The 24,423-nt window shown below is 38.0% G+C and overlaps 2 protein-coding genes across 2 annotated transcripts; both read left to right on the forward strand.

Moving 5' to 3' along the window:
- Positions 1-11,929, forward strand: LOC130917698 (odorant receptor 131-2-like). Its single transcript, XM_057839343.1, has 5 exons — positions 1-98; positions 4,585-4,799; positions 4,929-5,508; positions 11,777-11,821; positions 11,902-11,929. The coding sequence occupies exons 1-5, from the start codon at positions 1-3 to the stop codon at positions 11,927-11,929; spliced, it is 966 nt and encodes a 321-aa protein (XP_057695326.1).
- Positions 11,930-17,781: 5,852 nt separating this feature from the next.
- On the forward strand, positions 17,782-18,708 carry LOC130917699 (odorant receptor 131-2-like). Its single transcript, XM_057839344.1, has one exon. The coding sequence runs from the start codon at positions 17,782-17,784 to the stop codon at positions 18,706-18,708; it is 927 nt and encodes a 308-aa protein (XP_057695327.1).
- The last annotated feature ends 5,715 nt before the right edge of the window (positions 18,709-24,423 follow it).

The following is a 24,423-nucleotide window of genomic DNA, read 5'->3' on the forward strand; positions in this document are numbered from 1 at the left end:
ATGTTGATGAAAAGGTGGATTCAAGGTTGCAAGGTCTGCACACGTGTGTTCAGCACCGAAAAGCCGACAGTGCACACTAACCTCATGACCACAAGAAGGTGAGTATATAATCAGTAAATGGTAGATGTATTGATTAATCAAATTGTCCAAATGGATATGCTTTGTGTCTCTTCTACAGGGTCTCTCACTGTTTTGGCAATGTCTTAAGAAATTACTGAATTACACGTTGTTTTTCCCTCCTTTTTGACAGTTTGGATCACTATTTGGAAAACGGTGCGGCTGAGTTGGTGCACATATCTGTACTAATGTTGCAGCAGGTTTTAAATGTATTTCAAGATGGTTGAACAACCCGTTTATGCATTGTTTTTCCCTTTCTGACAGGTTGGATCACCATTGTACAACACAATCCCATTAATTTGATGTTTTAAATCGATGTATTATAAGTAGTTCATTTGATGGTAAAACCATTTTTGCAATGTGGTACCAAATGGTTACAATTAAAAGATTGTTGGTGACTCTCTCTCACTCTATCCAGTGTCGACTTTGTCGCTTGATGACCGTGCTGCATCCTTGGCTAACTGTCTCCAGGTTTTTCCGTCCTTTGCTTTCCTTAAAAACGTCCTGTATTGTCCTGTTACTCCATTTCATGATGTTGTCCATGTATGCCGTTCTTGGTCTTCCCCTTTTATGTTGACCCTCTACCTCTCCTTGAATTGTGTCTCTTGTAACGCTGCACTTTCCCTTCCTACTTATGTGACCAAAGTAAGACATTTTCTTTTCAATTATTTCTGGTAGAAGTTGTCGCTTGATGTGTGGTTCTTCGAGAATGCTGAAGTTTGTTCGTCTTTCTTTCCAGCGGACTCTCAGTGGTCTTTGGTCGAACCACATTTCTGCTGCATGTATTTTCTTTTCATCGTTCTTTTTGATGATGACTATTAGAACCAAAAGCAATTGTAGTATTGTGAGAAAAACACACCGGAGTAAATTATGGTACTTCTTTTGCTACAATGTCATTCTTTTACAACTCAGTCAGTTTAGCTTCTCATCGTCCTTTAACAACACTATCTGCCAAAATGTCTTGTCATGTGACATTATATACGGTATGTGTTCAGTTGCGTTTTATTTAAACACGTCTGCGGTATATTGTTGTAGTATGACATTTATTCTTTATCTTATTCACACTCAGATCAATTTAAGACTTGTAAAATTGAAACATTTATTTGTGTATATTGTACTGAAGTCCTTTTTTTTTTAATCTGTTTTTGGAATTAGGTTTCGTGTGTGTAAGTCCTGTTTTGGATCTGTTTTTGAAATAGGTGAAAAAAATAAACGTCAGACTTGCTCAACTACAATACAGCAATGGCGGCCGAGTAACTTTAAACACAACAGTAAATTTTTGTATTCTACTGCCTCGTCATGATTGTCGGTTTACTCCCGTGTGTATTCATGCCGTGATGTATTATTCTGTAGTACACATGAGAACCTTGCAAGTAGGTTTTGTGCAAGAGAAATGAATTTTTATGCAAAATCATTATATTTTTTTCCAAAATGAATTTGATATTTTTCCTGAAAAAGTGGTTGGGGGAAGGAATAACTTCTTTTCCTCTGATAAAGATAATTATTACACATCTACTTTGTGACAATATGGTTGTGTTTTTATTCTTAAATAGATATGGCGGAAAACACTCAAGTGACTTGAAGTTCTGCTCTGAGACCGCCAATTTGGCCAACTTTCCAAATTGTCCGATATGCATGTGTGATACATCATTGGAAAGCTTAAAATCTCAATTTTCTGGGGGAGGAAAATTTTTGAACAGGAGGGCATTTTTTGAAAAAAAAAAAAAAAAAATGTTTTTTAAACAGCAAAATCCTATCTGGAGGTGAGAGCACGCGAGAACACAATTACAGTCGGCATGACTTTAACGAGATATTATTGCGTACTTACTTTGTTTCGATCCAAAAACTCCATGTAGCATGTATCACTGAGTGTCAAGACTCAGTGTGTGAATGGCCACAGCTGGATTTTTGGGGGATTTTATTGGTGAAATATGGTAATATAACAAGGGTCACGATGCAGAAATCGCAAACAACAAGGAGTGGTAGAGATTTTCTTTTTCATATATTTACCCTTTTAAACTTTTTTTTTCAATTTGTCTTTGTTTGGATCGATTATTTATCATCTAACATATCGGAGGAAATGCAACAGTAACAAAAAAAAAAATACAATTAAGCGATAGTTATGAGGTAGATATCTGTGACTTTTTTACAGACGCCATTTTTTTCATTGTGACATAATTTGTTTATAAGTTTAAAATATGTGAGAATTTTTTTCTTTTTTTCAAACGAAATATGAGACATTAATTAATGAATCTAAGCTAAAAACGACATTTTGAATAAAAAATATAATTAATTACTAGGGTTGTTCCGATCATGTTTTTTTGCTCCCGATCCGATCCCGATCGTTTTAGTTTGAGTATCTGCCGATCCCGATATTTCCCGATCCGATTGATTTTTTGTTTTGTTTTTTTTGCTCCCGATTCAATTCCAATCATTCCCGATAATTTTTCCCGATCATATACATTTTGGCAATGCATTAAGAAAAAAAATGAATAAAACTCGGACGAATATATACATTCAACTTACAGTACATAAGTACTGTATTTGTTTATTATGACAATAAATCCTCAAGATGGCATTTACATTATTAACATTCTTTCTGTGAGAGGGATCCACGGATAGAAAGACTTGTGACTTTGTATATTGTGACTAAATATTGCCATCTAGTGTGTTTGTTGAGCTTTCAGTAAATGATACTGTAGCCATGCCCAACTGCATGATGGGAAGTGCAACCATGACTGCGTCGTGCTACCAATTGATATATCTTCTCTGCGTTGGGAAATAACATAGGGTGTTAAGAAAAAGATCAATTGCTACCCTGCTTCCCCACATTGCTTCCCATGATATTTCTAATTGTAGGGAGAGGGATTGTAAGGATTTAGCCAATTAAAAAAAGGCTCCAAAGGCTGCCAAAATTCACTCTACTCATTTTACGCTGCCTTTTAGCTCTCTATATAGGTAGAACGGCGCCATTACAGATTGAGCACGACAATGCGTGAGTGGGTCATGCAGCGCATGCATTAATTGTGTTAAATATTTTAACTTTTTAAAAAATGAATTACCGCCATTATCGGGATAAATTTGATAACCCTACGTTAAGCCTAAACTAGACTCTGGATGAGTGTAACATATAATGTCTGTAACGTTAAATACAATTAGAAAAACGATTTAATTTTAAAAATATACAGTATATACAGTGTATTCAAAAAAAGCATGGCCAATATTTTTTGCCGATACCGATACTTTGAAAATGACGTGATCGGCATCCCGATCGATCGAGACATCTCTATTGATTACCTTCGTTTTACCTTCGTTACCTATCATTTTAAAGCAGTTGCGTGACGTCTGTAAACTGGGGTTTTCAGAGTAAAACGGACAAATTAAAAATAGTTTGGGTGCTTAATGCTCCATGAATCGGCAATGGCAGCATATAGACATATTGTTCTATCAAACACAACAGTTGTTTTCGCTTAATATACAGCAGTTTCTATTAAAGAGGAGTAAAGTAGCAGAAACTGCTTTTTCAGTCTTGTCTGTTTTCCGCCATATGTGATTAAAGATGTTCATTTTGGAGGTAAAAAAAAAAAAAAACCAAAACATGTTCTTTTGAAAATAGTCATATTTTTTAAGGAAGATGGGTTTGACATCAAAAATCAAGAAAAATTTTGAAATATATTTCTTCAATTTTTTCAGTATTGGTTTGTTTGTTTATTTTAGGAAACATACATAAAATGAAATTATTCTTGAAGGTATGTTTTGCATAAAGAAATTGCAATGTAGCAAGAATGAAGACACATTAAGGTGGTTTTGTGTTTTAATTTGTGATCTCGGAAATACAGTTTAATGTTACAACAATAAAGAACCAAAAAGTAGTGTACAGCTTAGGAAATAAAGGCTTTTTATAAGTATTAAGAAAGTGTTCTCTACTTTTTGATAAGAATCAGTTTTCTTTCAAGGGAGAAAAATTAGTGTAGCAAAAACCCATTCTTTTGAGAGGAATTAAAGCCTTTTGGAAAAAAGAATCAATACTTAAAAAATGTTTCATTAGAAAACAATTTTGATTAAAAATAAATATCTTAATTATTGCATTAATAGGAAATATTGTCATAAAAGTAGATTTTACTTACAGAAATAGTAGTAGTGTTACAAAATTAAGGATATATTATTTCATTGAAAAAGTAGTAGTTTGATATTCAAAATATTTTATAAAAATTCCACAGAGCAATATTGTTTCAAATAAAAACTTGTAGGTGGGAAGACAATGAAATTATACAAACAGTTTTACAAAGTGCTGATTTCCCCCCCCTCAGAACGATGGTAATTATGCTGACAAAGACTTTTTTTTTTTTTTTCAAGAAAAGGCAGAAGTGGCTATAATCTTGTGTTTTTCATGACTTTTCCTCTATAGAAAGTGAATTTTATCTGAATAAAGATTTGACTCATTGGAGTTTTTCATTTTCACGACAGGTGGCTCGTGCTCAAAATGTCTTCTTCCCCTGAGCTTCGCGCAAATGTGACGTGGTCGCTCAACCAGGCGAGGGCCATCATGATAGCCACTGTGCTGCCGTTGTTCTGCGTGTTCCTGTTATGCGTCGGACTCATGCTGTGCGCTATAGCCAAGCTGCCCCACACCCTCGACACGCCTCGTTACCTCCTCTTCACGTGCATGCTAGTCAACGATAGTATCCAACTAGTGTCTTCTGTACTCCTTTTCATGTTGGCCATGATTGATGTGCGGTTGCCGCTGTTCTACTGCTTATCCCTTATCTTCATTGCAAAAGCCAGCTTCCTCAACTCACCGCTCATCCTAGCCACCATGTCATTAGAGCGCTTTGTTGCAATCTTCTACCCGTTGCGCCGCCCGGCTGCCTGGCGATCTGACCGCATCTGGGTCATCATCCTGGCCATGTGGCTGCTGAGCTGCATGGGCCCTGTCTTGGACAATATCATCTGGGATAGACAAACCTTGTCCGTCGGCAGCGAACCCGTGTTGTGCAAGAGCCCTCAAGTGAGTGCCACGCCAGCCCAGGCCTTGCTCCGCATAATTGTCAACGTGACCGTCTTTTCCCTGATGACTGTTGTTATCATCTGGACATACATAGGCATCATGGTTCAGACGCGGAAGCTGCGCAGGGCCGGGGAGTCAGCGGATCGCGGTAAACGGACGGTTCTGATACACTCCGCACAGTTACTGCTCTGCGGGCTAGCTTTCACGATCCCTCTTACTGAAACGCTCATTAAGCGAGACTCCTACCAGTCACAATATACAGTGATCTTCTTCAATTACTACTGCTTTGTCATCTTTCCGAGGGCCCTTAGTCCGCTCATTTACGGGTTCCGGGACCAAACCCTACGCAAGCAGATGGCTAAGGCCTTTGGAGACTGTGCCAGGTCGAAGGAAATTATTATTATGATAAAAAGAATTTGATTTTTATGCTGATTTTTTTTCTCAAGTTTGGAATTTTAGGCATGATAACAGTTTCAAAGTGTCAGTTTTCTTCTACTTATAAAAGGTTGGGCCATAGCAGCAACAGTTTAAATTCGCTTTCCCCAGCTGGGAAACATGGGCCATTCTCAATATACAGTACATTCTTGTCCATGCTTGTGTTCTCGTGTGCTGGTGACACGTCATCAGAGCCAGTCTATAGACTACGAAAGGCTATTTTAACTTTTAAATAGGTGTCTTTCATTCTATGGACACATTAGTTTTGTGTTTTTACTAGGGCTGTCAAAATTATCGCGTTAAAGGGCGTTAATTTTTTTAATGAATCACGTTAAAATATTTGACGCAAATAACGCATGCACTAAATGACCCGTTCGCACATTGCCTCAAACAGATTACAATGAGGCCGTTTATGGACATTAAGAGTGAAGAGAATGCCACCGGCCGCTTGGGGCAGCGCCGTTCCATATTCATGTTATTTCTTCTAAACGTGGGAGAATTAATAGATGTGAGACGTTTATGCTGTATTCACAATGCAATGCAAATTGCTATTTGTGCTCCTCACATATTTCGGTAAGTTTTCTTTCTTTTAGTGGCAATTATGTGTCTCTTGTTGTATTTTGGGTAAGATATGTACAGATATATGTTATACAGTAAAGGCGAGTGGACACAGGCGTTCTTTGGACCGCGCCGTTTATTGGCATTAGCTGCGGCAACTCCTTCACAACAAACATAAGTATCGTTTAGTGAAAGCACAACAAAAATAATATTCCTATCTCTCCAAAAAAAAAAATAATGTTCACAAAAAGAAAAGCACTTCAGTCTATAGTAATGAGGCCCTATTCTGACACACAGTTAGACAACAATGCAAAATGAACTGGCATTCCATATCAAAATAGCTATGCAAAATACACGTAAAACTTAGACTTTGGTCACTCTATTTTTATCGTTATTTTTATTCTTATTATTATTATATTAACTCTACTTTTGATTGAAAATTTTACAAATATTATTAAAACGAAAACATGAAGAGGGGTTTTAATTAGGGCTGTCAAACGATTAAAATTTTTAATCTAGTTAATTACAGCTTAAAAATTAATTAATCGTAATTAATCGCAATTAATCGCAATTCAAACCATCTATAAAATATGCCATATTTTTCTGTAAATTATATATATATTCTGTAAAATGTTGGAATGGAAAGATAAGACACAAGATGGATATATATATTCAACATACGGTACATAAGGACTGTAGTGGGCATTTCACTCTACTGTCATTTAAATCTATGCTGTCCTCACTCCGAAGCGTCTACTTTTTCCACAGCTAGACAGCTAGTGAACGACGCCTTAATAATCAGACTTCTGCCTTTTTCATCTGATTTATTAATAAAATAGCCTCAAACCATTGTCCTCTTTAGACCGTCGTAAAACTACAACAAAAAAAAGTACACAAGCATTGCATTAGCAACAACGTTAGCTTAGCAGGCTATACAGGTTCACTAAACATAAACAAAAAGCGTCTTATACAAAAAATATAACATTTCACTTACTAACATTATATGTACATTCTTTACAACAACCATACTTACGGACAAATCTTGTCCAAGGATCATATAAGCACAACATTATCAGCCCGAGACGTCGTGCAGGCATAATGAACTGGTAAGAAAACAATAAACCATGTCACAAAGCGACCACAAGAGTTCGCTGTTGGACAGCACAAAAAGCCTTGCTGTAAAACTTACCAAAAGGCAGAAGACTTTCTGAGCGGGACATGTGCGTTAATTGCGTCAAATATTTTAACGTGATTAATTAAAAAAAATAATTACCGCGCGTTAACGCGATAATTTTGACAGCCCTAGTTTTAATATAAAATTACTATAACTTGTAACTATAACAATTATCTTTTAAGAACTACAAGTCTTTCTATCCGTGAATCACTTTAACAGAAAGAATGTTAATAATGCCATTTATGGATTTATTGTTACAATAAACAAATACAGTACTTATGTACAGTATGTTGTATGTATATATCAGTCGTGTGTCCTATCTTTCCATTCCAACAATAATTTACAGAAAAATATGGCATATTTTAGAGATGGTTTGAATTGCGATTAATTGCGATTAATTACGATTTTTTTTAAGCTGTAATTAACTTGATTAAAAATTTTAATCGTTTGACAGCCCTAGTTTTTACACATCACTGAATCCATTGTTGCATTTATTATTTAAGAGAGAATTAAAACAATTATTTATAAACATTGCTTAATATATACGTAACGTGATTTTAACTTTTAAATACAGTGGGGCAAATAAGTAGTCAACCACTAATTGTGCAAGTTCTCCCACTTGAAAATATTACAGAGGCCTGTAATTGTCAACATGGGTGAACCTCAACCATGAGAGACAGAATGTGGGGAAAAAAAAAACAGAAAATCACATCGTTTGATTGTTAAACAATTTATTTGCAAATCATGGTGGAAAATAAGTATTTGGTCAATACCAAAAGTTCATCTCAATAGTTTGTTATGTACCCTTTGTTGGCAATAACGGAAGCCAAACGTTTTCTGTCACTCTTCACAAGCTTTTCACACACTGTTGCTGGTATTTTGGCCCATTCCTCCATGCAGATCTCCTCTAGAGCAGTGATGTTTTGGGACTGTCGTTGGGCAACACGGACTTTCAACTCCCTCCACAGATTTTCTATGGGGTTGCGATCTTGAGACTGGCTAGGCCACTCCAGGACCTTGAAATGCTTCTTATGAAGCCACTCCTTTGTTGCCCTGGCTGTGTGTTTGGGATCATTGTCATACTGAAAGACCAAGCCACGTCTCATCTTCAATACCCTTGCTGATGGAAGGAGATTTTCACTCAAAATCTCTCGATACATGGCCCCATTCATTCTTTCCTTCACACAGATCAATCGTCCTGGTCCCTTTGCAGAAAAACAGCCCCAAAGCATGATGTTTTCAAACCAATGCTTCACAGTGGGTATAGTGTTCTTGCAATGCAATTCAGTATTCCTTCTCCCCCAAACACGAGAACCTGTGTTTTTACCAAAAAGTTCTATTTTGGTTTCATCTGACCATAACACATTCTCCCAGTCCTCTTCTGGATCATCCAAATGCTCTCTTGCGAACTGCAGACGGGCCTGGACGTGTACTTTCTTCAGCAGGGGGACACGTCTGGCATTGCAGGATTTGAGTCCCTGGCGGTGCATTGTGTGACTGATAGTCGCCTTTGTTACTGTGGTCCCAGCTCTCTGTAGGTCATTCACTAGGTCCCCCCATGTGGTTCTGGGATTTTTGCTCACCGTTCTTGTTATCATTTTGACGCCACGGGGTGAGATCTTGCATGGACCCCCAGATCGAGGGAGATTATCAGTGGTCTTATATGTCTTCCATTTTCTAATAATTTCTCCCACAGTTGATTTATTTACACCAAGCGTTTATCTATTGCAGATTGTCTTCCCAGCCTGGTGCAGGTCTACAATTTTGTCTCTGGTGTCCTACTACAGCTCTTTGGTCTTGGCCATAGTGGAGTTTGGACTGTGATTGGCTGAAGATGTGGACAGGTGTCTTTTATACCAATAATGAGTTAAACAGGTGCCATTAATACAGCCTCGTTAGACCTCATTAGAAGAAGTTAGACCTCTTTGACATCCAGAAATCTTGCTTGTTTGTAGGTGACCAAATACTTATTTTCCACTCTAATTTGGAAATAAATTCTTTAAAAATCAATCAATGTGATTTTGTTTTTTTTTTCCACATTCTGTCTCTCATGGTTGAGGTTTACCCATGTTGACAATTACAGGCCTCTCTAATCTTTTCAAGTAGGAGAACTTGCACAATTGGTGGTTGACTAAATACTTATTTGCCCACTGTATATTCACATTGGCTTTGTGTTTTTACACATTACTGAATCCATTGTTGTATTAATTATGTACGAGAATCAAATAAAACACTTATGAAAAAGCATTGCTTAATATATGTAAATGTAAGTGATCCCTAGTTTTTCGCAGTTAATGAGGACCAGAACCCGATAAGTGAAAAACCGCGAAGTAGCGCCCCCCCCCCCTCAATTTTTTGTGTATGAGTTCAATATATTTAGTTTAGTATATGTAGTTTTAAACATGTTACCGGCCCACTAAATTATTTTTAACCAAGAATAAAGTAGAAAATGCTTCTCTTAATAAATGAGTGAGTCCACTCAAATCCGCTGAAGCTGCTCACTTACACAGCGAGTTGCCACAGCAACTGTTTAACAAGCTAAGCAATGACCTACGCATGCGACGCTTTGAAGTTTTGACTTCCAAGCGTCTCTCACAAGATCAAACCTTAATGTCTGCCAATCCTCATTAACTTTAATAAGCAACTCAAGTGCACTGCCAGACCAAGAAAAGCAGCAGAGGGGAGACATGATCGGATCGGGACAGCTCATCTGTATTTATTTATTTTTTAATTATTTTATTTTATTTATTTATTTTTTTTTAATTTTTTTTTTTATTTAAAAAAAAAAAAAAGTCTGCGATGGACTGAGTGCATGAAGTTTGACTTGCAAAGTAGCGAGGGATCACTGTAATATGATCACAAAAATTGTATGATAGTATAGCTTTATTAGTCATTGACCCCCGCTCTCACAGATGACAATGTTCCGCGCAGCAAACGTCTCTCTGTTCTTCGGAAGTTACAGAGCAAGTTACGAGCAAGATACAATGTACATAACATATACAACATAGCAGGGATATGACACGATGCGTCACGTGCAGGAATTTTTTGTATGACAAAAAGGTAAACTACCGAGTCATGGCATGTTTTGCATGTCTCCCTCCTTTAACACATCTGAATCAAATGATCAGCTCATCAGCAAGCTTTCCAGTTGCCTGATAACAATCCTGATAATTTGATTTTGGTGTGTTAAAGGAGGGAGACATGGAAAACAAGCTGGATTGCGGCTCTCGAGGACCAGGGTTGGCCACCCCTGCTGTAGACAAAATAAGAGTTGCAGAGCCCTGCGACCAGCCTTGAGAAGAGAATCAAGGGCAACGGATAGGGTCACCTGTGCAGCTCTCCCAGCAGAAGTGGGGTTGGGATGAGGGGGATTGGGAAGGGAAAAGGAAAAGTTATAATCAAAATAAGCCGAATCAGAATTTAGAATGTCCACAAGTACAGTTGTCCTTAGTCAGTTGCGCACATCAAGGCAAAGGGCAGCCCTCAGTTCCCGAAAGTCTCTCCCAACAGACGTAGTGTCTTGAAACTTCCGCCAGTTGGAATGCGTTGTTCTCCATACGTCTCCATCCCTCCCCGGATTGGGCCGCGCAAGTGCGGGCGAATGAATGAATGATGAACTTTTGGTATTGACCAAATACTTATTTTGCACCATGATTTGCAAATAAATTATTTAAAAATCAAACAATGTAATTTTCATGGTTGAGGTTGACCCATGTTGACAATTACAGGCCTCTCTAATATTTTCAAGTGGGAGAACTCGCACAATTAGTGGTTGACTAAATACTTATTTGCCTCACTGTACATGACCCATGATGCAATATGTTACCAGGAAGACCATGTACATAGTACGGCTACCCGATTATATCGTACAGCTCTACTTACACTGCTGGCCAAAAGTATTGGCACACCTGCAATTCTGTCAGATAATGCTCAATTTTTTCCAGAAAATGATTACAATTACAAATGCTTTGGTAGTAATATCTTCATTCATTTTGTTTGCAATGAAAAAAAAAAACACAAAAGAAAATGGAAATAAATAATTTTAAACAAAACTCAGGAAGACCCCACTTCTGAACCAGACACATAAAAAAGCCAGGCTGGAGTTTGTCAATTCTTACCTGAGAAAGCCAAAAACATTTTAGAATATATCAAGAAATAAGCCTCACTGGACTATAAGATGCAGGATTCAAAATGAGGGGGAAAAAGTAGCGGCTTATAGTCCGAAAAATACGGTAACTATGGAGATAGAATAGTGCCATAAGAAGTGAAGTTGTAAAATGAAATTATAACTTGTAAAACAACAAAAAGAGTTAATATTTTAATTTTACAACTTCTTCACACCTGTTTTGGCACTATTCTATTCTCCTTACATTGTAGTCCCTTGTGATGATATGCAAATGCGAAGAAGTGATGCTTCATGACGTTGCAATCATCTTGATGAAAAGGTGGATTTAAGGTTGCAAGGTCTGCACACGCGTGTTCAGCACCGAAAAGCCGACAGTGCACACTAACCTCATGACCACAAGAAGGTGAGTATTTAATCAGTGGATGGTTGCTGAATTGAATCATGAAATTGTCCTAATAGATATGCTGTGTGTCTCTTTTACAGGGTCCCTCACTGTTTTGACAATGTGTAAGAAATGACTGAATTACATGTGTTTTCCCCCCTTTTTTTGACAGTTTGGATCCCTATTGGCAAACGGTGTGGCTGAGTTGGTGCACATATCTGTACTAATGTTGCAGCAGCTTTGAAATGTATTACGGAATGGCTGAATAACCCGTTTATGCATTATTTTTCCCTTTTCTGACAGGTTGGATCACCATTGTACAATATAATCCTATTCATTTAATGTTTTAAATGGTTACAATTGAAGCATTGTTGGTGACTATTACAACCAAAAGCAATCGAACTATTGCGAGAAAAATGCTCCAGAGTCAATTATATTTCTTCTTTTGCTACAATGTCATTATTTTCCAAGTCAGTTGGACTTGTCATCCTCCTCTAACCAGTGGTGCCCCCAGAAATTTTTCATATGTTAATATTATGTCTTATAAACTATCAGAAAGACTTGAGGACAAACCAACTGATATACTTCTCGCTATCTCGCTTCCGTGACCTGTGTTGGTGCTGTTTCTGTTCTGCTTCTGTCTGATCTTCTTCCTCATCACATCGCTCTATCACCGATGCTGGCTGTGCATCATCGTCATGCTGCTCTGTCTGGTGCTTTCCTCCATCCTCCTCCTGCTTTTCCTCCTCCTCACTAAGCCTCTGTTGCTCCCCTGTGGTCTCTTTCTCTCCTCCTGTGCTAATTTTCTCTCCGTCGACTTTCTATCCATTGTCTGAAAATTGACCAGCAGCAGCTTGTGTTAGCTAGGTATCAAGTTACAAGTTGAAAAACATGTCAAAAAGCTGCTCTAACATGCGTGCAACAGCACCATTTACTTCTTAAAAAGCACGTTATGATGGCGCATACTTCCCCTTCTGCTTGAAATACGTTCTGTTCAGTTTGTGCCCTAGTGTTTCTTGTCCATGTGACCCATTGATTTCACCTGTTTTGGCCTGCTTCTTGTGTCTTGACCAATCCGCTGTCTCTTGTATCAACCACCTTTGTCTCATTGTCTCGTTTTCCTTATGTCAGTGTTTAAATTCCCCATGTGCTGTCTGTTCTTGTTCGGTCATTGTCTATCCGAGTGTCTACTTGTACACCCAAGCCCTCGTGTTCAGATCGTCTGTTTGAGTAATATTTAATGCCTATTGTTTGATTCCCTGGCCTTTTTTTTTTTTTTTTAAATACTTTTTTCCAGTTTTGAGTAAGGTATTTTTGAGTTTTGCACCACTCTGCCTTTTGTTTTTGCCGCCTTTTGTTTCCCTGCGTTTGGTTCCCCCATGTCCCCCGCATGTGACCGACTTATATACTTATTGTATTCGCCCCCGTCTTCTCTCTGAACTTTTGTGTCGTTCACTGGTGTCTCATGGAAATAAGCGATCCACCGATATGTGATCTCTAGTCGCGCACACTGAGCCGTTGCCATTGGAGCGCCCAACAGCAGCAGGGGGGTGGGAGGGCTACTGTGAAGGTGAAGAGCAGTGGCTTGCCTGGCTGTGCATTTGGATAACTGATGTTACTACAAGTACATTCTAACAAGATACTGGCCAGTTTGGTGGCCAACAAATTTATAGAGGGGGCCGTGTCCAGCCCTGGCCACCCCCTGGTGGCACCACTGCCTCTAACAGCACCATCTGCCTAAATGTCTTGTCTAGGGCTTGTTTTTTGGTGTTTGGCGCCCTCTGCTGGCTCTAGGTTGCGACGGATTTTATGGGTTAGCACCATGAATGAGTATGGTGTAATTATTGACATCAACAATGGCGAGCTACTAGTTTATTTTTTGACTGAATATTTAACTAATTTTAATAAAACAAAAACATTAAGAGGGGTTTTAATATAAAATGTCTCAAACTTGTACTAACATTTATCTTTTAAGAACTACAAGTCTTTCTATCCATGGGTCCCTTTAAGAGAATGTTAATGTTAATGCCATCTTGTTGATTTATTGTGATAATAAACAAATACAGTACTTATGTACCGTATGTTGAATATATTTATCCGTCTTGTGTCTTATCTTTCCATTCCAACAATAATTTACAGAAAAATATGGCATATTTTATAGATGGTTTGAATTGCGATGAATTACGATTAATTAATTTTTAAGCTGTAATTAACTCGATTAAAATTTTTAATCGTTTGACAGCCCTCGTCTTGTCATGTGACATTTCATACTGTATGTATTCAGTTGTGTTTGAAATTATTCGAACATCTTTGCTGTAAACTGTTGTAGTACAGGGGTCCCCAAACTACGGCCCGCGGGCCGGATACGGCCCGCCTCCACATTTGGTCCGGCCCCCTGAATATTTTTGTTTCTTCTTTTTTAATAGTGTTATTTATTTCCTGGCGTTTTTCTGTGAAGAACCCAGATAGCGTTATTTGGTTATTATCTATTTAATTAATAGTGTTATTATCATTTATTATTATAGTTTATTTAGGGTTGTCAAACGATTAAAATTTTTAATTGAGTTATTTACAGCTTAAAAATTAATCGTAATTAATCGCAATTCAAACCATCTATAAAATATGCCATATTTTTCTGTAAATTATTGTTGGAATGGAAAGATAAGACACAAGACTGATCTATACATTCAACATACGTAAAGTACATAAGTACTGTATTTGTTTATTATAACAATAAATTAACAAGATGGCATTAACATTATTAACATTCTCTTAAAGTGATCCATGGATAGAAAGACTTGTAGTTCTTAAAAGATAAATGTTAGTACAAGTTATAGAAATTTTATATTAAAACCCCTCTTAAAGTTTTCGTTGAATTAAAATTTGTAAAATTTTCCATCAAAAAATAAACTAGTAGCTTGCCATTGTTGATGTCAATAATCACACCATGCTCACTCATCATAAAATCAGTTGGACCCAAGCGCCAGCAGAGGGCGCCAAACACCAAAAAAACAAGTAACAAGCAGACATTACACTGTACTATCATTTTAATCTGTTTGAGCAGGGCATGTGCGTTAATTGCGTCAAATATTTTAACGTGATTGATTTAAAAATTAATTACCGCCCGTTAACGCGATAATTTTGACAGCCCTAATTATATTGTCGTATGACATTTATTCTTTATTTTATTCACATTCAGATAAAATTAAGACTTGTAAAATTGACAATTTTATTTGGCTATAGACCCTACTCACATGACGTCACAACCACGCCCCCGCGCCATATTGTCCGTCAACTCGTCGTTGTTGATGCATTACCGCTACGTAAATTCCTCCTATTATGGCGTGTTTTTCTGCTCGTTAACATTAATAATCTAAATGGTGAAGGCGTGTGTGGCGGTCGGTTGCAATAACAGAGAAGATAGACGGAGAGACTTGAGGTTCTACCGTATTCCGAGAGACCCGGAGAGGAGAGCGAGATGGACTGCTGCAATTCGACGAGAAAACTGGGCTCCAAACGATTACCACAGATTATGTAGTAGTCATTTTTTATCTGGTAAGATGTATTTAATATATATTTAGAGGGTTTTGGGCTGACAACCACAATTAAGATCATTGCGAGGCTAATCGCCGACAACATACCGTTTCAAATTCAAGATGCTTATTTCTTCCACCATCTTTACTTTTTGAATAATATTTAGCTGGTACCAAGTGAGAGAAGCTGGCCTCGTCTACGGATCATCAGTTAAACAGGGGTGTCCAAACTTTTTGCAAAGAGGGCCAGATTTGGTGTGGTAAAAATGTGGGGGGCTACCTGGGCTGATTTACGTAGAACAATACATTAAAAGAAATTTTAGCAAGCCCTTCTGTGTGTCACATTTGCTTTATTATTATTTTTTTTAATTCATAATTTCAACAATCTCGCCTTTGTGGCGTTCTCTTTTGACCCTCGGGCTCTTGCGAAATACTGCTGCTGTGAAATTAAATTAGCTTCAAGTTGCTATAATTTCTCGCTGCGTATCTTCCCTGTAATGTTGTACATGTTAGCGTGTCTTGTTTGGTAATATCATCGCGTCACATCGAACTCTTTAAAAACAGCGACTGTCTCTTTGCAAATTAGGCAGACACAGTTGTTGCGTGTTTTATTGAAGAAATAGTCCAATATCCACCTATCCTTGAAGCGTCGGCCATCGCAGTCAACTTTTTTTTTAATTGATTGTCGCCATTTAAGAAAATTGGGTCACACGGGGTAATGTTGCTTAGAGTGCTGCTCTTAAAGTTTTTCAAACTTTCGTGAGAATAGGCTGATTTTGTGTGGACAAGTTAGTTGTAGATAGCAGGTTAGCAGATGTCAGGCAGACAGGGCGAAGACAGCGGGTCGAAAAATATCGATTTAGGCATCAAATATGGATCTGGCGAATGGATAAACTGAAGCTTTTCCACATAACGCCTTTTATGCAACGCATCCAATGAGTTTACAGCGTCTGAAAGCACCGGGACTTCCATGAATTGCTCTATAAACTGAACGACTAATTGAAACCATTGAGAATAGGGCTAAACAGAGACGGACAATATGGCGGCCGGATACAGCGACACGTCATTCTGTGACATTGGTGAGTAGGGTCTATGTTGCACTTAAATCCTAATTTGATCGCTTTTTTTTAATTAGATGAAAAAATAAACGTCAGACTTGCTCAACTACAACACAGCAATGGGGGCTGAGTCGCTTTAAACACAACAGTATCTTGTTGTACTCTACTGCCTCGTCACAATTGTCTGTTTACTCCCAAATTTATTTTGCTGTATGTATGTATTTTACTGTGTGTCTTCATGCCGTCATGTATTATTCTGTAGTACAAATGAGAACCTTGCAAACAGGTTTTTTGCAAGAGAAATGAATTGTGCAAAATAATTTAGACTTTTTTCTCAAAATGAGGTTGATATTTTTCCTGACTCCTTCTGAAATCATAATTATTACATATGAAGGAAGCACACTTTGTGATAATAAAGTTGTGTTTTTATTCTTGGATAGATATATGATTATAGATGTTCATTTTGGAGGTTTAAAAAAACATGTTCTTGAAAATAGTCATATTTTTGCAGGAGTAGGGAGTATGACATAAAAAATCAATTGGCAATATTATTTTTTTCAACACAGTATTTGTTTATTTCAGGAAACAGTGAATACATAAAATTAAATTATTCTTGAAGGTATCCTTAGCAGGAAGAAATTGCAATGTTGCAAGAATAAAGATACAGTATGGTAGGTTTGTGTTTTATTTATTATTTATTTGTTTTCTCAGATATACATTTCAAAGTTTCTAGAAGAAATAACCAAAACGTGATTTACAGTTTAGGAAATAAAGGTTTTTGTGGAGGAGAAGTATTAGGAAAATGTTCTCTTTTTTGATAAAAATCTGTTTCTTTTGAGGGAGAAAAAGTAGTACAGTATAGAGATATATTTATCAAAAAATCTTTTGAGGGAAATAAAAGTGTTTCTGATATATAAATCAATATGAAAAAAAAAAATATTCGAAAACATGTTTTATGGAAAAAAATAGATATTTGATTATGTTGTGTTAATGGGAAATATTGTCCATAAAAGTAGATGTTACTTACAGAAATAGTAGTAGTGTTACAAAATTAAGGACATATATTCCAATGAAAAAGTAGTAGTTTGATATTCAAAATAAATATAAAAAATTCACAGAGCAAGAATGTTTCAACTTGTGCGAAGCCGATAAAATTATCCAAACAGTTTAAAAAGTGCAGATTTTTTTTCCTTAGGCAAAAAGTCATGTTCCCCCCCAGAAAGATGGTAATTATGTTGACAAAGACATAAAAAAAAAAAAAAAAAGGCAGAAGTGGATATAATCTCTTTTTTTTTTCATGACATCTCCCCTATAGAAAGTGAATTTTGTCAGAATAAAGATTTGACTCATTGTAGTTTTTCATTTTCACGACAGGTGGCTCGTGCTCAAAATGTCTTCCCCTGAGCTCCGCGCAAACGTGACGTGGTCGTACAAACAGGCGAAGGGCGTCATGATAGCCACGGTGCTGCTGTTGTTCTGCGTGTTCATGTTATGCGTCGGCATCCTGCTACACGCGTTGGCCAAGCTGTCCAACTCCCTCGACACACCTCGTTACCTCCTCTTCAAGTGCATGCTAGTCAACGATAGCATCCAGATGATGTCGTCCGTGCTCCTCTTCATGCTGGCCACGTTTGATGTGAACTTTGCGCTGTTCTACTGCGTTCCCATGATCATCATCTCTACGGCCAGCTTCCTCAACTCGCCGCTCATCCTGGCCACCATGTCAGTAGAGCGCTTTGTTGCAATCTTCTACCCGTTGCGTCGCCCGGCCGCCTGGCGATCTGACCGCATCTGGGTCATCATCCTGGCTATGTGGCTGCTGAGCTATATGAGCCCTGTCTTGGAGAACGCCATCGGCGATCCACGTACCTTGCCCGTCTGGAGCGAACCCGTGCGGTGCAATCGCCATCTAGTGAATATCACACCAGCCCAGGCCATGATTCGCATAATGGCAAACGGGCTCGTATTTTCCCTTATGGCCGTTCTCATCATCTGGACATACATATGCATCATGGTGCAGACGCGCAAGCTGCGCAGGACTGGGGATTCAGGAGGTCGCGCTCAGCGGACAGTTCTGATACATGCCGCACAGTTACTTCTCTGCGGGCTGGCCTTCACGATACCTATTTCTGAAACGCTCATTACCCAAAACTATGACATCCAGTCACAACGTTTGTTGAGCTTCTTCAATTACCTCTGCTTAGTCATTTTCCCCAGGGCCTTCAGTCCGCTCATCTACGGATTCCGGGACCAGACCCTGCGCAGGCAGATAGCTAAAGCCTTCAGGGCCTGTGCCAGGTCGAAGGTCGGTGTCTGAAAATTGATGCAGTCATGTTGTAGGAAATTATAATTATATTACGATTTTTTTTTCTCAAATAAAGGTGGAATTTTGGGCATGATAACAGTTTCAATGGTTTATCCATTTTCTTCTACTTATCTGAGGTCGGGTCATGGCAGCAGCAGTTTAAATTCGCTTTCTCCAGCTGGGAAACATTTGCCACTCCTCAATATACCGTGGGGCAAATAAGTATTTAGTCAACCACTAATTGTGCAAATTCTCCTATTAGAAATAATTAGAGAGGCTTGTAATTGTCAACATGGGTAAACCTCAACCATGAGAGACAGAATGTGGAAAAAAAAAACAGAAAATCACATTGTTTGATTTTTAAAGAATTTAATTGCAAATCATGGTGGAAAATAAGTATTTGGTCTATTCCAAAAGTTCATCTCAATACTTTGTTATGTACCCTTTGTTGACAATAATGGAGGCCAAACGTTTTCTGTAACTCTTCACTCTTTGCTTGGTGTAAAGAAATCATCTGTGGGAGCAATTATTAAAAAATGGAAGACATACAAGACCACTGACAATCTCCCTCGATCTAGGGCTCCATGCAAGATCTAACACCATGGCGTCAAAATGAGAACAGGAACGAGGCTACTATCAATAACACAATGCGCCGCCATGGACTCAAATCCTGCACTGCCAGACGTGTCCCCCTGCTGAAGAAAGTACACGTCCAGGCCCGTCTGCGGATCGCTAGAGAGCATTTGGATGATCCAGAAGAGGACCGGGAGGATGTGTTATGGTCAGATGAAACCAAAATAGAACTTTTTGGTAGAAACACAGGTTCTCTTGTTTGGAGGAAAAAGAATACGGAATTGCATCACACGTGCTGTGAAGCATGGGGGTGGAAACATCCTGCTTTGGGGCCGTTTTTCTGCAAAGGGACCAGGACGACTGATCTGTGTAAAGGAAAGAATGAATGGGGCCATGTATTGAGAGATTTTGAGTGAAAATCTCCTTCCATCAGCAAGGGCATTGATGATGAGAAGTGGCTGGGTCTTTCAGCATGACAATGATCCCAAATACACAGCCAGGGCAACAAAGGAGTGGCTTCGTAAGAAGCATTTCAAGGTCCTGGAGTGGCCTAGCCAGTCTTCAGGTCTCAACCTCATAGAAAATCTGCGGAGGAAGTTGAAAGTCCGTGTTGCCCAACGACAGCCCCAAAACATCACTGCTCTAGAGGAGATCTGCATGGAGGAATGGGCCAAAATACCAGCAACAGTGTGTGAAAAGCTTGTGAAGAGTTACAAAAAACGTTTGGACTCCGTTATGGCCAACAAAGGGTACATAATAAAGTATTAAGATGAACTTTTGGTATTGACCAAATACTTATTTTGCACCATGATTTGCAAATAAATTATTTAAAAATCAAACAATGTAATTTTCATGGTTGAGGTTGACCCATGTTGACAATTACAGGCCTCTCTAATATTTTCAAGTGGGAGAACTCGCACAATTAGTGGTTGACTAAATACTTATTTGCCTCACTGTACATGACCCATGATGCAATATGTTACTGGGAAGACCATGTACATAGTACGGCTACCCGATTATATCGTACAGCTCTACTTACACTGCTGGCCAAAAGTATTGGCACACCTGCAATTCTGTCAGATAATGCTCAATTTTTTTTCCAGAAAATGATTACAATTAAAAATGCTTTGGTAGTAATATCTTCATTCATTTTGTTTGCAATGAAAAACACACAAAAGAAAATGGAAATAAATAATTTTAAACAAAACTCGGGAAGACCCCACTTCTGAACCAGACACATAAAAAAGCCAGGCTGAAGTTTGCCAATTCTCACCTGAGAAAGACAAAAACATTTTAGAATAAATCAAGAAATAAGCCTCACTGGACTATAAGATGTAGGATTCAAAATGAGGGGAAAAAAGTAGCGGCTTATAGTCCGAAAAATACGGTAACTATGGAGATAGAATAGTGCCATAAGAAGTGAAGTTGTAAAATGAAATTATAACTTGTAAAACAATAAAAAGAGTTAATATTTTAATTTTACAACTTCTTCACACCTGTTTTGGCACTATTCTATTCTCCTTACATTGTAGTCCCTTGTGATGATATGCAAATGCGAAGAAGTGATGCTTCATGACGTTGCAATCATCTTGATGAAAAGGTGGATTCAAGGTTGCAGCATTTGCACATACGTGTTCAGCCAACAGTGAACACACACCTCATGACCACAAGAAGGTGAGTATTTAATCAGTGAATGGTTGCTAAATTGAATCATGAAATCGTCCTGATAGATATGCTTTGTGTCTCTTTGACAGGGTCCCTCACTGTTTTGACAATGCGTAAGAAATGACTGAATTACATGTGTTTTCCCCCCTTTTTTGACAGTTTGGATCCCTATCTGCAAACGGTGTGGCTGAGTTGGTGCACATATCTGTATTAATGTTGCAGCAGCTTTGAAATGTATTACGGAATGGCTGAATAACCCGTTTATGCATTATTTTTCCCTTTTCTGACAGGTTGGATCACCATTGTACAATATAATCCTATTCATATAATGTTTTAAATCAATGTGTTATAAGTAGTTCATTTTCATGGCAAACCATTTTTGCAATTTGGTACCAAATGGTTACAATTGAAGCATTACTCGTGACTATTACAACCAAAAACAATCGTAGTATTGCGAGAAAAATGCCCCAGAGTAAATTATAGTTCCTCTTTTGCTACAATGTCATTCTTTTCCAAGTCAGTTGAACTTGTCATCCTCGTCTAACCAGTGGGGCCCCCAGAAATTCTTCATATGTTATTATTATGTCTTATAAACTATCAGAAAGACTTGCACCTGTGTCGGTGCTGTTTCTGTTCTGCTTCTGTCTGATCTTCTTCCTCATCACATCGCTCTATCACCGATGCTGGCTGTGCATCATCGTCATGCTGTTCTGTCTGGTGCTTTCCTCCATCCTCCTCCTTCTTTTCCTCCTCCTCACTAAGCCTCTGTTGCTCCCCTGTGGTCTCTTTCTCTCCTCCTGTGCTAATTTTCTCTGTCGACTTTCTATCCATTGTCTGAAAATTGACCAGCAGCAGCTTGTGTTAGCTAGGTATCAAGTTACAAGTTGAAAACATGTCAAAAAGCTGCTCTAACATGCGTTTAACAGCACCATTTACTTCTTAAAAAGCACGTTGTAATGGCGCTTACTTCCCCTTCTGCTTGAAATAAGTTCTGTTCAGTTTGTGCCCTAGTGTTTCTTGTCCATGTGACCCATTGATTTCACCTGTTTTGGCCTGCTTCTTGTGTCTTGACCAGTCCGCTGTCTCTTGTATCAACCACTTTTGTCTCATTGTCTCGTTTCCCTTATGTCAATGTTTAAATTCCCCATATGCTGTCTGTTCTTGTTTGGTCATTGTCTATCCGAGTGTCTACTTGTACACCCAAGCCCTCGTGTTCAGATCATCTGTTTGAGTAATTTTTAATGCCTTTTGTTTGATTCCTTGGCCTTTTTTTTTTTTTTTAAATACTTTTTTCCATTTTTGAATAAGGTATTTTTGAGTTTTGCACCACCCTGCCTTTTGTTTTTGCCGCCTTTTGTTTCCCTGCATTTGGTTCTCCCATGTCCCCTCCCCATGTGACCGACTTCTATACTTATTGTATTCGCCCCCGTCTTCTCTCTGAACTTTTGTGTCGTTCACTGGTGTCTCATGGAAATAAGCGATCCACTGATATGTGATCTCTAGTTCCGCACACTGAGCCGTTGCCATTGGAGCGGGGGCCGGGGGGGGGGGGGGGGGGGGGGGCTACTGTGAAGGTGAAGAGCAGCGGCTTGCCTGGCTGTGCATTTGGAATAACTGATGTTACTACAAGTACAATCTAACAAGATACTGGCCAGTGTGGTGGCCAACAAATTTATAGAGGGGGCCGTAGCCGGCCCTGGCCACAACCTCTGGCTTTTTTCTGTGAAGAACCCAGACAGGGTTATTTGGTTATTATTTATTTAATTATATTATATTATATTATATTATATTATATTATATTATATTATATTATATTATATTATATTATAATTTTTATTTTATTTACTTTTGTTCCGTGAAGAATCCAGAAAGGGCTATTTGATTGTGGCTTTCTGAAAAACAATAAATTTTTACATTTAGGCACTCCTGCAATCGTCACGCTTTTTCTGTTAGAAACTGACCCGGCCCCTCATCAGAGAAGGGAAAAGTTATGTGGCCCACACAGGAAAAAGTTTGGGGACCGCTATTGTCGTATGACATGTATTCTTTATTTTATTCACATCCAGATAAAATTAAGACTTGTAAAATTGACAATTTTATTTGGCTATATTGCACTTAAATCCTAATTTGATCTGTTTTTTTAATTAGATGAAAAATAAACGTCAGACTTGCTCAACTACAACACAGCAATGGGGGCTGAGTAGCTTTAAACGCAACAGTATCTTGTACTCTACTGCCTCGTCACAATTGTCTGTTTACTCCCAAATTTTGCTGTGTGTATGTATTTTACTGTGTGTCTTCATGCCGTAATGTATTATTCTGTCGTACAAATGAAAACCTTGCAAACAGGTTTTTTGCAAGAGAATTAGTTGTTATGCAAAATAGACTGTTTTCTCAAAATGAGGTTGATATTTTTCCTGACTCCTTCTGAAATCATAATTATTACATATGAAGGAAGCACACTTTGTGACAATAAAGTTGTGTTTTTATTCTTCGATAGATATGTGATTATAGATGTTCATTTTGGATGTTTAAAAAAACATGTTCTTTTGAAAATAGTAATATTTTTGCAGGACGAGGGAGTATGACATCAAAAATCAATTGGCAATATTATTTTTTTCAACACAGTATTTATTTTAGGAAACAGTGAATACATAAAATTAAATTATTCTTGAAGGTATGTTTTGCAGGAAGAAATTGCAATGTCGCAAGAATAAAGACACACTATGGTGGGTTTGTGTTTTATTTATTATTTATTTGTTTTCTCAGATATACATTTCAAAGTTAAGATATATTTACCAAAAAATCTTTAGAGGGAAATAAAAGTGTTTCTGATATATAAATCAATATGAAAAAAAAAAATATTCGAAAACATGTTTTATGGAAAAAAATAGATATTTGATTATGTTGTGGTAATGGGAAATATTGTCCATAAAAGTAGATATTACTTACAGATATAGTAGTAGTGTGACAAAATTAAGGACATATATTTCAATGAAAAAGTAGTAGTTTGATATTCAAAATAAATACAAAAATTCCACAGAGCAAGAATGTTTCAACTTATCCAAACAGTTTAAATAGTGCAGATTTTTTTTCCTTAGGCAAAAAGTCCCCCCCACCTAGAAAGATGGTAATTATGTTGACAGAGACATTTTTCTTTTTTTTTTTTTTTTTTTGGTCAAAAAAAGCAGAAGTGGATATAATCTCATTTTTTTTCATGACTTTTCCCCTATAGAAAGTGAATTTTGTCAGAATAAAGATTTGACTCATTGTAGTTTTTCATTTTCACGACAGGTGGCTCGTGCTCAAAATGTCTTCCCCTGAGCTCCGCGTAAACGTGACGTGGTCGATCAAACAGGCAAAGGGCATCATGCTAGCCACGGTGCTGCTGTTGTTCTCCGTGTTCATGTTCTGCGTCGGCATCCTGCTACACGCGTTGGCCAAGCTGTCCAACTCCCTCGACACACCTCGTTACCTTCTCTTCAAGTG

This window comes from Corythoichthys intestinalis, chromosome 6 (assembly GCF_030265065.1).
Source record: "Corythoichthys intestinalis isolate RoL2023-P3 chromosome 6, ASM3026506v1, whole genome shotgun sequence".
Taxonomy (NCBI): Eukaryota; Metazoa; Chordata; class Actinopteri; order Syngnathiformes; family Syngnathidae; genus Corythoichthys; species Corythoichthys intestinalis.